Source organism: Ornithorhynchus anatinus, chromosome 13, assembly GCF_004115215.2.
Source record: "Ornithorhynchus anatinus isolate Pmale09 chromosome 13, mOrnAna1.pri.v4, whole genome shotgun sequence".
In the NCBI taxonomy this organism is placed as follows: domain Eukaryota; kingdom Metazoa; phylum Chordata; class Mammalia; order Monotremata; family Ornithorhynchidae; genus Ornithorhynchus; species Ornithorhynchus anatinus.
In genome coordinates, this window is record NC_041740.1 from 39,784,178 (window position 1) to 39,798,649 (window position 14,472).

Sequence of the window (14,472 nt, forward strand, 5' to 3'; positions counted from 1 at the left end):
CAGGAGTGGCACCGGGACGCGGCGGAGCTGGAGCTGTGGATGGAGGAGAAATGGCTGATCGCAGTGGACGAGTCGTACCGGGAGCCCAGCAATGTCCTGCGCAAGCTCAAGTGGCACGAGGCGGCCGAGAGCGAGCTGCTGGTCAACCGCGGGCGCGTGGAGGAGCTGCAGCAGGTGCGGGGGGGAGGCCTTCCCGAGAGTCCGATCCCCGAAGCCCCCGTCCACATGAAACCTGCTCCACTCACCGGGCCGTTGGAGGCTCCCACGCCACCCCCGCCGGTCCCCAGAATCGAAATCTCAGACCGGGGAGAGGGCCCGTCTATACCCCCGATTGTACTCATTCGTTCATTCGGTCGTATTTACTGAGCGCTTACTGTGCGCAGAGTACGCTTAGGATATCACAATAAGCAGACACATTCCCTGCCTGCAGCCAGCTTCCAGTCTAGGCGGGGAGAAAGACATGAATAGAAGTCAAAAAGTGGACCTAAGTGCTGTGGGGCCGGGATGGGGGAATGAATAAAGAGAGCAAGTCAGGGCGACGCAGAAGGGAGGGGAAGAAGAGAGCTGCCTGACAGGCCCCGGAACAAACGGTTGCAGAACGGCAGCCCCCAGCCCGCCTGCGCAACCCCTGTCCGGCTGTTGGTCGGACCCCGGGGCGAGGAGCCGAGGGGTAGCAGGGAGTGATGGGGTGGGCCCCGCAGTGCCAACGGGCTAGAGGGCCACCGTTTGGGGACTTCAGTTCCTCTCTTGGAAGCTCTCAGGTCTGGTCACAGGGAGGGAATGAGCACAGTCGGGAGTCCAGCGCACAGTAATCATCAGCATCATCATCATTATGGTATTTGTTAAACTCTTACTGGGTAATAATAATAATAATAATGTTAATATTTGTTAAGCGCTTATTGTTTGAGATACAAGGTCATCAGATAGTCCCACATGAGGCTCGCAGTCTTCATCCCCATTTTACAGATGAGGGAAGTGAGGCACAGAAAAGTGAAGTGACTTGCCCACAGTCACGCAGCTGACAAGCGGCAGAGCCGGGATTCGAACCCCTGACCTCTGACTCCCAAGCCCGGGCTCTTTCCACTGAGCCACGCCGCTTCCTGACAGTGCCAAGCACTGTTGTAAGCCCTGGGGTAGATACAGGGCGATCAGGCCGTCCCACGTGGGGCTCACGCTTTTAATCGCCATTTTACAGATGAGGTCACTGAGGCACAGAGAAGTGAAGTGACTTGCCCAAGGTCACACAGCAGACAAGTGGCAGCCCAGGATTAGAACCCTTGTCCTCTGACTCCCAAGCCCGTGTCCTTTCCACTAAGCCACGCGGTACTGTCCTCTAGAGCGTAGGCTCGTGACCGGCAGGGAACGCGACTGTTAATTTTAGCTCATGACTCCGTTCTGCGCAGAAGCAGCGTGGCTTAGTAATTAGAACACAGGCCTGGGAGTCAGAAAGATCTGAGTTCTAATTCCGGCTCTGCCAATTGTCTGCTGTGGGAGTTTGGGCAAGTCACTTAACTTCCCTGGGCCTCTGTTACCTCATCTGTAAAATGGGGGTTAAGAGTGTGAGCCGAATGAGGGACGGGGACTGCGTCCAACCTGATGAACTTGTAACTACCCCAGGATTAGAGCAGTGCTTGGCGCATAGGAAGTGCTCAACCGGCACCGTAATTATTATTATTACAGTAAACCCTCAATAAATTCCGTTAGTTAATTGACCGAGGGTTGGCTCCATCACCCCGAGAAGCAGCTTGGCGACTGGGTGGACAGGGCCCGAGGAGACCAGAATCCTAATCCCAGCTCTTCCACTTGCCCGCTGTGGGACCTTGGGCGAGGCGCTTCACGTCTCTGGGCCTCAGTTTCCTCATCAGTAAAATGGGATTGACATCCCTGTCTTCTCTCCCCCTTAGCTGTGAACTCCATTTGTGAGCCTCACGCGGGACAACCTGATGACCCTGAATCTCCCCCAGCGCTTAGAACGGTGCTCTGCACATAGTAAGCGCTTAACAGATACCAACATCATTATTATTATTATTATTTGGGGCCGAGGCTCTGAACTGATTATGTCTACTCCAGCACTTAGCACAGTGCTTGGCCCAGAGCAAGCGTTTAACAAATACCACCGCGATTATTATTACTATTGTTCTAATCACAAGGCAATGGAGAAGGGCATCTCCTCTCTCGCCTCCACCCTGTTCGGTCACCGAGATAACTTCCTGGGCAGTGCCCTGCCCGCCCTCCATTCCTACCTGCCCCACAGTGCACCCACCCACCGGACCCACCGTCCGCTCCGCGCCTCCTCCCCGCCTCCCCTGGCCCCGACCGGGCCCTCGTCCGCCGGCCTGGGGTGGCCCAGGTCAGGCCCGACCGTCGGTTCCCCCTCCCCAGACCGGGAACAAGCTGGTGGAGAGCGGGCACGACGCCCGGGAGGGCGTGCGGGCGAAGCTCCTGGAGCTGGGCAGGAAGTGGGAGAAGCTGAACTCGAAGATGGCGGACCGTGGCGACAAGCTGCGGCAGGCAGGGCAGCAGGAGCAGCTCATGGAGCTGCTGCAGGTCAGAGGGGCGGACGGGGCCGGGGGATGCCCGCAGAGTCGAGGGAGACGGGGACAGGGAGCGGCGGGTTCTCGGTGGTCTCGCCCCGGGCCCAAGCACAGCGGGGACCTTCAAGGTTTCGGTGCCGTCGGGGCAGGACGGGCCGGCGAGGCCTAGGTGCCCCTTGGTGACATGGGGGAAGGCGAGACGGGGGGCGGTCCCGCCCACCTGCCCTTCGGCCCTGCCCGCCGTGCCCCGCCAGGAAGCCAAGGAGAAGATGGAGCAGATGGAGAGGGGGCTGCAGGGGGCGGAGACCGGCCACGACCTGCGCTCCAGCCGGGCCCTGCAGAAGCAGCACGGGCAGCTGGAGCAAGAGAGCCAGGAGCTGGCCGACAAGATGAGCGCCATCATCGCCCGGGCCCGCAGCGTGGCCACCGGACACTTCAACTCCGAGTCCATCCTGGAGGAGACCCAGAAATACCTCCGGAGGTGAGTCCCCTTCCCCCTGCCCCCCGGCTGGCCGCCGCCGCCCCCTCCCTGACTCTTAGGGGTCAGTCTGCTCCCATCTCTCCTCTCTGGGGCAGGACTCGGGATGGGCCTGGGTGGGACTGGGAGGCAGAGAGGGATCCTCTGGATCTGGGGTGCTAGAAGCGTGGAATAACGGATAAAGCCCGGGCCTGGGAGTCAGAAGGTCACGCGTTCCAATCCCGGCTCCGCCACCCGTCGGCCCTGTGACCTCGGACAAGTCGCTTCACCTCCCTGGGCCTCGGTTCCCTCATCTGAAAATGGGGATTGGGACCGCGAGCCCCATGTGGGACAGGGGACTGTGTCCAACACGATTTGCTCGTATCCACTCCAGTGCTCAGTACAGTGCCGGGCACACAGTAAGCGCTCAACAGATACCGGAATTATGATGATGATGATGATGTGCTCATCAAATACCACAGTTAATAGTATTATTAGAAGTAGGGGTGGATGGTTATTATTAATAATGATAAAAGAAGGTCGGGGGGGGGCACCTAGGGCGAGGGGGTACAGGCGGGGTCCTGGCCTCAGCTGCCATCCCCACCCCCTTCCCGGCCCAGGTTCGAGTCCCTCCAGGGGCCCCTGGCGACCCGGCGCCGGCAGCTTCAAGCCTCCGTGGACCTCTACCAGTTTTACCACGCCCATGACATGGAGACCGCGTGGGTGGGCGAACGCATGCCCTGTGCCAGCTCGACCAACTGCGGCCGGGCCCTGGACGTGGCCCAGAACCTCCTGCTTAAGCACAAGGTGATGCCCCCTTTCCCGTTCCGCTCCTCCCCGCCTCCCCCGACTCTTCCTCCGACCCCTCCACCACCCTCCGGCCCACCACAGCCGCCCCCGCCCCGCCGTCCCGTAGGAGCTGCAGGCGGAGGTGACGGCTCATCGAGTCCAGGTGCGGCGGGTGCTGGCGGCCGGGCGCGGCGTGGCGGAGGCCGGGCACCCCCGGGCCCGGCACGTCACGGAGCGGTGCCAGGCGCTGGACAGATGCTGGGCAGAGCTGGAGCGGGCGTGTGAGGAGAGGGCCCGGCAGCTGCGGCGTTCCGTCGCCCGCCAGCAGGTAGGGCGGAGAGAAGCCGGGGCCGGACGGCGCGGGCACCTCTGGGGAAGGTGACCGGGGCAGCGGGAGCCGTCCCACCCGGGCCAGGGGGTCAGGGGCGGCCGCTGTGCACCGTGCGTAAGATCTCAGGATGGAGAAAGGACAAGAGGGCAGGGGGACGGTCCACCAGGCTGGTCACCCTCCGACGGGCCCCTGTCCCGGCAGTACCTGCTGGACGTGTCGGAGCTGGAGGGCTGGGTGTCGGAGAAGTTACCTCTGGTGAGCAGCCAGGACCACGGCAAGGACGAGGCAGCCACCCTCAACTTTGTCAAGAAGCACCAGGTAATAACTGTGGTACTCGTTAAGCGCCGGTCGCTGTACTGAGCACCGGGGAGGGGAATGGAATACAAGCACATCGGGGTGGACACGGTCCCCGTCCCACGGCTCCTCCCTCCACCAGCTTTGCTCATCCTTCCCAGCCTTCGCTCAAGGAGAGATCTCCCACCCGCCTTCCAACTTTGCCCGCTCTCCCTGTGGGCCTCTATCGCCGTCCCCTCTCACCACCAAAAAAATACGGCCCCCACCCCACTTCCCTCCCGATATAGAGTCGTCCTTCGTGGTCAGTGAATAACAATAATAATAATGTTCGTATTTATTAAGCGCTTACTATGTGCAGAGCACTGTTCTAAGCGCTGGGGTAGATACAGGGTCATCAGGTGGTCCCACGTGAGGCTCACAGTTAATCCCCATTTTACAGTTGAGGTCACTGAGGCACGGAGAAGCCAAGTGACTCGCCCACAGTCACACGGCTGACGAGTGGCGGAGCCGGGAGTCGAACCCATGACCTCTGACTCCGAAGCCCAGGCTCTTTCCACTGATGCTGCAGTTCACCTATATGCTGCTAACAATACCAATAATGAAGCAGCATATTGGAGAAGCAGCGCGGCTCAGCGGAAAGAGCACGGGCTTTGGAGTCAGAGGTCATGGGTTCGAATCCCGGCTCGGCCACTTGTCAGCTGTGTGACTTTGGGCAAGTCACTTAACTTCTCGGTGCCTCAGTTACCTCATCTGTAAAATGGGGATGAAGACTGTGAGCCCCACGTGGGACAACCTGATTCCCCTGTGTCTACCCCAGCGCTTAGAACAGTGCTCGGCACATAGTAAGCGCTTAACAAATACCAACATTATTATTATTATTAATGAGATCTGTTAAGCACTTACTACGTCCCAGACACTGTACTGAACACTGAGATAGACACATGATAATCAGGTTGGACCTAGTCCATGCCCCATGTGGGGCTTACGGTCTTCATCCCCATTTTACAGATGAGGTGACTGAGTCACAGAGAAGTTGTGACTTACCCAAGTTCGCGTTGCGGACAAGTGGGGGGACCATCCATCCATTCAATCAATCATTCAACCGCGATTAGAACCCAAGTCCTCCTGACTCCCAGGCCCGTGCTCTATCCACTAGGCCACACTGCTTCTCTCGAAGAGAACCACTCTCCTCCCTCCTACCATCTCAGCCCTCATAGCACTCAGTTCTCATTCCACCTTCGTGCATTTTGTTTCACATACTCTACTCTTTGAGCACTTCTTCCTCTGCTTTGGAAATGACTTCTTCTCTCCCGCTAGAGTGTCCTCCCCTTGGTGGCAGGGACTGTGCCTTTTCGAGTCCCCCCCCCCAGCCGCCCAGTACAGTCCCGGGCACACAGTAGGCGCCTGATAAATTCTACCGATTGCTTGACTGAACTGTTCCCGTGCCTCCAGGCCCTGGAGCAAGAGCTGGCCCTCTACGGGAGCTTCGTGGCCGAGCTGGCCCAAACAGGCCGCGGCCTGGCCAGCTCTCACCCCACCGACGAGCTGGAGGCGCCCCAGGGGCGGCTGCAGGGGCAGCTGCGGAGGTTGCGGGAGCTGGCGGCCACACGGTGAGGGGTGAAACCCACTGCCTCCCTGCCCCCTCCCCGCCGGAGGAGCTGGGCAGTCTTCCCCAAGGCATCCTGGAAGGGAGCGACATCGGAGACCCCCGCCCCTTCCTTCCTCTCCCCTCAGGCCCCAGGCCTAGACGGGTCCCCTAACCCTCACTGGGGGACATGACTGTGTCCAACCTGATTAGTTTGTATCTGCCCAGTGCTTCATATAGTGCCTGACGCAGCGTTAGCCCTTAACGAATACCCTAAAAAACAAAAAATCCCACCACTTCCGGCCTCCCCAGTCAATCCCCTGCCCCTCCTCGCTGTGTTTGCCCCCCACCTCCTCCCTCTCCCCGCCCCATGCCACCTCCTATCTCCATGGGACGTGGGCAGCGCCGGCTCCGTCCCTGCCAGCCCTGCCCTCCCCAGGAAAGCTGGCCGCCGAAGGGCTGACCACCGCGGGCCCGGGACCTTCTGACCGCAGGGGCCGGAGATTGGAGTGGACGCTGAAGGCGCACGAGTTCATCCGGGAGGCCGAGGAGCTGCAGGACTGGCTGAGGGGGCAGAGGCAGGCGGTCGGCGGCGGGGAGGACTTCGGCGAGGATTACGAGCACGTCCTGGTGAGGAGCGGGGCGCGGGGGCTGTACTGGGCCTCACTGGGCCACAGTGGGCCGTCCTGAATCAAACTGGCCCAGTCCCAGGGACTCCCAGTCTAGGGCAGCGCGGAGGGAAGGGAAAACAGGCCACGGACAACAAACACGGCCAGGAGACCCCGCTGGGGAGGGTCAAGCCTCGGTCACCAGGAGCAGATTTATCCTCCGATGCCTTGGACCCCAATCCCTGAGGCGTCAGTCCTGTGACGCCGCCCCCTCCCCTTGCCCTCCAGCCGGCAGCGTGGCTTAGCGGATAGAGCGTTCATTCGGTCGTATTTATTGAGCGCCTACTATGTGCCGAGCACTGTACTCAACCCTTGGAATGTACAATTCGGCAAGAGAGACAATCCCTGCCCGGTGACGGGCTCGCAGTCTTAATGAGCACCGGCCTGGGACTCAGAAGGACCTGGGTTCTAATCCCGGCTCCGCCACTTGTCCGCTGTGTGACCTCGGGCGAGTCACTCCATTTCCCTGTGCCTCAGTTACCTCATCTGTAAAATGGGATTAAGACAGCGAGCTCCCTGTGGGATGAGGACTGTGTCCAGTCTGATTAGCTCGTATCCACCCCAGCGCTCAGTACAGTGCCTGGCATCTAGTAAGCGCTTAACAAATGCCATAAGTAAATTGAAAAAATCTGACTTCCTCAGCATCTCCGGGCCAAGTTCGAGACGCTGCAGCACCAGCTGGCGGCGGGCGGGCGGCGGCTGGCGGCCTGCCAACAGCTGGCCGAAACCCTGCTGGAGAGCGGGCACGGCGCGGACCGGCAGATCAGCCAGAAGAAGCACGAGCTGCAGTGAGTAGCCAGGGGCCGGGAGAGGGTCTCCGTCCCAGGGGCCGGGGGCGAAGCCTGACCGGTTCCGGGGACACCGGAGATGGGTTCCACCACCCTGGCCCTCGTTCTCATTTCACCCCTTGTCACTGACCTCTTGCTCATGCCCTCCCTCTCCAACCTGGAACCCCCCCCCCACCATTCCGGCTGACCTCCGCTCTCCCCGGCTTCAACGCCCATCCAAAGATCCCACCTCCTCCAGGAGACCGTCCCGGATTAATCGCTCAACTCCTCGCTCTACGTCCTGGCCGTGGCCACTTTGGCAGTTGAGCCCAATTGAACTCACCACTTCCCGTACCCATCGCCCCTCGCCCTGTTACTTTAGCACCGACTCCGGCGCATCGCCCTCTCTCCTCCCTCCCCCGGCCTGTAAGATATTTTAGTGACCGTCTCCTCCGCTACACCGGAAAACCCTGAAGGATCGCGTCTGCTAACTGGACCGGGCTGCCCCAAGCGCTTAGTACAGGGCTCTCTGCACGGCAGGCGCTCAGTCATTATGGCTTCTGCGGTCGGGGGGGGGGACCGTGGCATGGGGTGAGATGTACCCCGGAACTGATGGCTCGTACCGACGGGTCAGGGGGTGCCAGGAGGTCTCGGGGGGTGGGGAATTAATATGTCCCCTGTCCTCGGGCCAGGAGGGCGTGGGAAGAGCTGTGGGAGCTGGCCCAAGGCCGAGACCGGGCACTGAGGGACACCGAGGCCGTGCTCAAGGTTCTCCAGGACCTGACCGACGCCCTGGCCCACATCCAGGTAGGCCTCCGCTGTGGGGGGCCTTCCCCCTGCCATCAGAAGCCCACCTGCAGCCGGGGCAACATCCCCTCACCCCTGACCGGTTCTCTTTCTCCAGGAGAAGGCCACCAGCCTCCCCGACCAGCCGGCCCGGGATGGGCGTGGGGCTCAAGCCCAGCTGCGGCGGCACGAAGAGCTGGAGCACGAGCTGGTGGGCAGCGAGCAGCGGGTGAGCGGGGATCCCGGCCCTCCCCCTCCTCTCCTCTGGTCCCACCAGAGCTGCCCCAGTCGTCCCCCCAGTTTCCCAGTCCTCCCCAACACCTCCCGCAGGTAAGAATCACCGAGGCCCGTTCCGGACACAGCGTTGTACTGGGCGCCTGCTGTGTGCAGAGCTCTGTACTGGGTGTCTGCTGCGGGCAGAGTGCTGTATTGGGCACCTACCAATAAGAGAAGCTAAAGCCCAAATCCCTGGCCTGGAGGAGCTCGCAGTCTGATGGGGGAAACGCTAAACCTAATACGACCAGTGGATCCCAGCTGAAGAAGGAGTTGGGTGAATACCAACGGCGAGCCAACAGGATCCAGCAGAGCTGGGGTGACTGGCAGGAGGGAGGGAGTTAAGCGGGGTCCGTTCCGAAGGTGCCGCCGGCGTGGGTGGGCTCCCTCCTCTTACCCGGCTGCTGCCCTCCGTGATGCCAGCCTCCCGACGTGTAGGCCCTCTTGGTTGGAGGTGGTTCAGGGGTGGGGGGGGCGAGGTCTGGCCAGTGGCCAGACTGGGACCGGCAGGATGTTGGCATCCGAGGGCTGGCTGTCCGGCCGGTTCCCAGGGGCTGAGTCCCTCCCCCCCCCGGCCACGGCTCTCCCGCAGCTTCAGGAGCTGCTGGACGGCGGGGACGAGGTGCTGAAGCTGTGCCCCCCAGGGTCTCCGGCTGCAGGGGCGTTGCGAGAGAAGCAGCAGGCCGTGGTGCGGAGCTGGGAGTCTCTCCGACTCCGGGTAGGGAGGCGCAGGAGCCAGCTGGAGCAGGCCTGCCGGCTCGCCCGCTTCCTCTCCCAGGTGAGAGCCTGCTGGGCCGGGATGGTTGGTCCCGGGGTGGTGCCCCGGGGGCACCCCTCCCCAACCCTGCCCCGTCTCCCCGGCCGGGGTTCCAGGTGCGAGATTACTCGTCGTGGGCCGCCGGAGTCAGGCGAGAGGTCCAGGCGGAGGAGACCACCCGGGACCCCGGCAGCAGCTCGTTGAAGCTGAGCGCCCACCAGCAGCTCCGGGCCCAGCTGGAGGCCCGGGAGGAGGCCTACCGGGCGGCCGCCCGCCACGGGGAGAGGCTGCTGCAGGAGGAGGATGCCCCCGGCCCCCAGGTGCCTCGCTGCCCGGGCCCGCTCCACATCCCAGCCCCACCCCAGCTCTCGCCCCTATTCTGCCCCCGTCCCACCCCTGCCCAGTTCAGCCCCCATCCTGCCCAGGCTCCTCCCTCCGGGCCCACTTTTGCCCAGAGCCGGGGCCACCTGGAAAAAATAATGGCATTTGTGAAGCATCTACTGTGTGGGTGGATAGAAGTAAATCGGGTTGGATACGGTACCCGTCCCACGTGGGGCTCACGGTCTTAATACCCGTTTTCCAGATAAGGTAAGTGAGGCCCTGAGAAGTAAAGTGACTTGCTCAAGATCGTGCAATAGACAAGTGGCGGAGCCTGCATTAGCACCCAGGTCCTCCTGACTCCCGGGCTCAGCTCTAACCATTGGGCTGGGCTGCTTCTCTGCCCTACCAGGACGATAGTGATGATCACAGCTAGAGTGTATTTTTTAAGCACTCCTTCAGCCGTATTTATTGAGCGTTTACTGTGTGCAGAGCACTGTACTAAGCGCTTGGAAAGTACACTTCAGCAACAAAAAGAGACAATCCCTGCCCACAACGGGCTCACAGTCTAGAATGGGGGAGACTGACATCAAAACAAGTAAACTCTGTGCCAGGCACTGGGTTAAATGCTGAGGTAGACCCGAGCCCGGGTCTCAAGGTCTAAGAGGTGGGGGGGGAGCCAGGATCTTATCCCCACTAGACAGAGAGGGCGAGCCACTAGCCCCAGGTCACACAGCCAGCCGGGGGTCTTGAATGGACAGAGAACGTCTGCCAATTCTGTCGTATCGCTCTCTCTCAAGTGCTTAATGTGGTTCTCTCTGTAAAGTGCTCAATAAATACCACTGATTGACTAGGATCTGGGGCTTCAGGTAATAATAATGATGATGGTATCTGTTAAGCGTTTACTATGTGCAAAGCACCGTTCTAAGCGCTGGGGAGGATATAAGGTCAGGTGGTCCCACCTGGGGTTCACAGTCTTCATCCCCTTGTGGTCACCCACTCCTTGTGCCCCTGCCGACTTCTTCCAACCCCCCTAGATCCAAGAGAAGCTACAGATGCTGGAAGAGGAGCGGGCCCAGGTGTTCCAGGCCTGGAAGCTGAAGCAGGATCAGCTGGAGGCAGTGCACCGGGAACAGCTCTTCCGCCGGGACCGGGATCACCTAGATAAGATCCTCACGGCCCAGGAGGTAGCCTACCCGCCCGGGGCACCTCTCTCCCCTTCCCGAGTTTGGGCCCTGTCTTCTCTTCTCCTCAGAGAGTTCCCAAGCCCCTCTCCCTCCCCGGAGCCAAGGTCCAAACCACTGCCGACATCGGCAGGAGGTGGGGCAGGGGGGCTCTCTAGAGCTGCCTTCCTTCAGCTTCGTGGGTCCCTCCCCCTAGGGCGCCTCCGGACCGCCCCCCCCCCCCCGCTTGCTTCTCGCCCCCCGCAGAAAAAGGGGTGGGGACGCCCCAGGGCCACGGAGGTCTGGGAGAGGCCAGTCGTGCCCTGGCTCTGCCCCCTGAGCCGCTCTCCCCGGGGTTGGGTGGGGACAGGTCTCTCTGAAGACCGGTGCCCTGGGAGGCTCGGTGGAGGCCGTGGAGCAGCTGATCCGCAAACACGAAGCTTTCCAGAAGCTGCTGGCGGCCCAGGACGAGAAGGTGACTGGTTTGGGGAGGCCCAGGACTGAGTTCATCACCATCCATCCATCCACCCACACAGCTATTCATCCATCCACCCACCCACGCAGCTATTCATCCGTCCGTCCACCCACCCACGCGGCTATTCATCCATCCATTCATCCACCCATCCATCGTTCGGGGAGGGACAGGAGAATCCGGGGAAATGCCAGGGTCAAGTGGGAGCGGGAGAGGAGGTGATAAGTGATAAGGAGGTGGCGTAGGAGGCGAAAAGGTGGGTGGAGACTGTCAACTCGAGGACGGGGATTGCGTCTACCGGGGCTATTTGTGTTGTCCTCTCCCGAGGGTTTAGTACAGTGCTCTGCACACAGAAGACACTCGCTACGTAACACTGACTAACAGGGGAAGAATGTGTCCGTTTACTGTTGTACTGTACTCTCCCGAGCGCTAGTCCAGTGCTCTGCACACAGTAGGCTCTCAATAAATACGATTGAATTGAATGAACGAATGAAGCAGTGGGAGAGTGGGTGAGGACAGGAAAGAAGATGGAGGGGCGAGGGCAGCAGGCCCACCCAGAAGGCAGGGCAGGGGAACCAGCTGCCTTTCCCACTCCCTCTACGCCCTGGGTGGGTTGTCGTGGGGGGGGAATGCAGGTAGGCGGGCGGGCCAGGTCGGGGTCGCTCTTACCCAGGGTCCAGGGAGACCGTCCCACCCAGATCCAATCAACCCACCTGCAGAGCCAGGCCAACCGGCTTTGGGGGTGGAAAAGGGAGCGTGAGTGTGTGCCTTTCGTTTAGCGTTTCTATTTCCGTCCGGGCCGGGAGAATCCACTTGCCCACCTGCAGCCCCCACCGCGGGGCCTTTGGGGAGGGGGTGGGGCAGGAGCCTGGGACCGGTCCCATCCTCCCCGCTGCCCCTGCCCCCCCAGGAGACGGCCCTCCGGGAGCAGGCGGAGGCCCTGCAGGGAGCCGGGGTGCAGGAGCTGCTGGACTCGGTGCTGGAGCGGCGGCGGCGGGTCAAGGAGCTGGCCCGGAGCCGAGGGGAGGCCCTGAGCACCGCCCTGCTGCTGGCCGGCTTCACCCGGGACGTGGCCGAGGTGAGGGCGGGTGGGCTCCGCGGAGAGGGGCGGGGAGGGGCGTCCTCCGGGGCTCACCGCCTGCCAATCCCCGGCCCAGGCCGAGGACTGGATCCGGGAGAGGGTCCGGCAGCTGGAGGAGCCCGGCCCTCGGGACCCCAGCACCCTGCGGGACAGGCTGAAGCGGCTGAAGAAGCACCAGGCCTTCGAGGCCGAGGTCCGAGCCCACCAGGAGGTCACGACCCGCGTAATGGAGGTAGGGGGCCCGGACTCGGATGGCGGGGGGGGGGGGGGCGGGACGGGGACGCTTGGAGCCGGGGAGGATGCTCCAGCCTCACCGGCCGGTCCCGCAGAAGGGAGAGGCCCTGCTGGCCCGGAACCCGCCCGGGGCCCGGGCCGTCCGGCAGCAGCAGCGGGCCTTGGAGCAGCGCTGGGGCCAGCTGAAGGAGGCCGTGGCCACCCGGGCCAGGGAACTGGAGGACAAACGGGACTTCCTGGAGTTCCTGCAACGCGTGGACCAGGTGGAGGCCTGGATCCGAGAGAAGGTGGGGGACGCCCGGGAGGAAGGGAGGGAGCTGGAGGGGAAGTCCTGGGTCCCCGGCTCCCACGGCCCCGTGCCCCTCTCCCTTCATCCTCCCCTCCTTCATGCCCTCCCAGTGCTCTGCGCATAGTAAGCGCTCGATAGATACGATTGAATGAATTCCATCGTTCGACTCCATCGTGTTTATCGAGCGCTTACCTTGTGCAGAGCACCGTACTGCGCGCTCGGGAGAGTACAGTGCAACATTAATCAGATACGCCCCCTGCCCACGACCAGCTTAGAGTTTGGGGGTGAGGGAGGAGAGACGGACTTTGAGATTGGGAAAGCAGCTTGGTTTAGGGGAAAGAGCCCGGGCTTGGGAGTCAGAGGTCGGGGGTTCTGATCCTGATTCCGCCACTTGTCTGCTGTGCGACAAGCCACTTCGCTTCTCTGTGCCTCAGTGACCTCATCTGTCAAATGGGGATTAAGACTGTGAGCCCCACGTGGGGCAACCTGGTGACCTTGTATCCACTCCAGAGTCTAAAACGGTGCTTAACAAATACCGTCATTATTAATAGAGATAAATAAATGACAGGTATGGACATAAGCGCTGCGGGGCTGGGAGGGGGGAAGAAGAAAGGGAGCGAGTGAGGGCGACGCAGAAGGGAGAGGGAGAAGAGGAAATCACGTCCCCTCCATCCCTCCATCCTCACACGCTCCCCTATCCCCTTTTCCCACTACCCCCCATCCCCGTCCCCATGTCCCCGCATCCTCCCAGTCCCCATTTCCCCACATAATAGTAATAATAACGATGCTGTTTGTTAAGCGCTTCTAGGGGCTAAGCACTGTTCCGAGCGCTGGGGTAGATACGGGGTCATCAGGTTGCCCCACGTGGGGCTCACACTTTTAAGTCCCATTTAAAGATAGACACAAGGTCACAGAGCCGACAAACGGAGGAGGCGGGTTTCGAATCGGAGCCCCCGCGGCCCGCCAGGGTTGCCATTAGCTGAGGGCGGGAGCCGGGGGTCCCGGCCAAGGGGGAGGGGAAGCGCGGGCCCCGTGGGAAGGCCTGCCCCAAGCCCCCGCACTCCTGCTCCTCCTCCGCGCCCCCAGGAAGTGATGGTGAGCGTGGGAGACCTGGGCCGAGACCACGAGCACTGCCTGCAGCTCAGCAGGAGGCTGGGCGAGTTCCGCGGAGCCTCCGTGGGGGTAAGGGCACCAGTCCGGCCTGGCGGGGAAAGGGATGTGGGGGGACCCCAGCTGGGCGGCGGGCAGGTGAGGGCCTCGGTGCCCCCCCCTTCTGACTCCTCCCCCGGGGCCTGCCAGGAGCCAGTGGACGACGCCCACATCGCGGACATCAACGCGCTGGCCCAGCGGCTGCAGAGCCGGGACCCCGACGAGATGAAGACGGTTCTCCAGCGACGGAAGCAACTCAATGAGAGGTCGGTCCCGCCAAGCCCGAGGAGAGGGGCTGGGGGGGGCGGCCAGAGAGCCGAGCCCTGGGGCCGAGCTTTGGTGCTGAGGACAGCGATGTGGTATCTGGGAAACACTTACTCTGGGCCGAGCACTGTACCGAAGACTGCAGGAGGTAGATACGATCAGGTGGGACGGAGCCCCTGCACCACTCGGGGCTCACCGTCTGAGCAGGAGGGAGAAGGACGCGTTCATTCTGTCCTATCTCTTGAGCGCTTACTGTGTGCA

General features: G+C 61.9%; 1 protein-coding gene across 1 annotated transcript in view; it reads left to right on the forward strand.

Annotated features, from left to right (window-relative positions):
* The window catches only part of SPTBN5 (spectrin beta, non-erythrocytic 5), a 40,913-nt gene that overhangs the window by 12,955 nt on the left and 13,486 nt on the right, over positions 1 to 14,472 (forward strand). The window contains exons 22-41 of the mRNA XM_029077893.1: positions 4 to 174; positions 2,383 to 2,547; positions 2,789 to 3,015; positions 3,612 to 3,798; positions 3,908 to 4,108; positions 4,313 to 4,429; positions 5,858 to 6,015; positions 6,485 to 6,620; positions 7,301 to 7,446; positions 8,118 to 8,232; positions 8,330 to 8,440; positions 9,077 to 9,262; positions 9,358 to 9,561; positions 10,597 to 10,746; positions 11,093 to 11,197; positions 12,105 to 12,272; positions 12,352 to 12,507; positions 12,605 to 12,796; positions 13,885 to 13,980; positions 14,098 to 14,213. Of these exons, the coding sequence (XP_028933726.1) occupies positions 4 to 174; positions 2,383 to 2,547; positions 2,789 to 3,015; positions 3,612 to 3,798; positions 3,908 to 4,108; positions 4,313 to 4,429; positions 5,858 to 6,015; positions 6,485 to 6,620; positions 7,301 to 7,446; positions 8,118 to 8,232; positions 8,330 to 8,440; positions 9,077 to 9,262; positions 9,358 to 9,561; positions 10,597 to 10,746; positions 11,093 to 11,197; positions 12,105 to 12,272; positions 12,352 to 12,507; positions 12,605 to 12,796; positions 13,885 to 13,980; positions 14,098 to 14,213 (3,107 nt within the window). The remainder of the gene's footprint in view (positions 1 to 3; positions 175 to 2,382; positions 2,548 to 2,788; positions 3,016 to 3,611; positions 3,799 to 3,907; positions 4,109 to 4,312; positions 4,430 to 5,857; positions 6,016 to 6,484; positions 6,621 to 7,300; positions 7,447 to 8,117; positions 8,233 to 8,329; positions 8,441 to 9,076; positions 9,263 to 9,357; positions 9,562 to 10,596; positions 10,747 to 11,092; positions 11,198 to 12,104; positions 12,273 to 12,351; positions 12,508 to 12,604; positions 12,797 to 13,884; positions 13,981 to 14,097; positions 14,214 to 14,472) is intronic.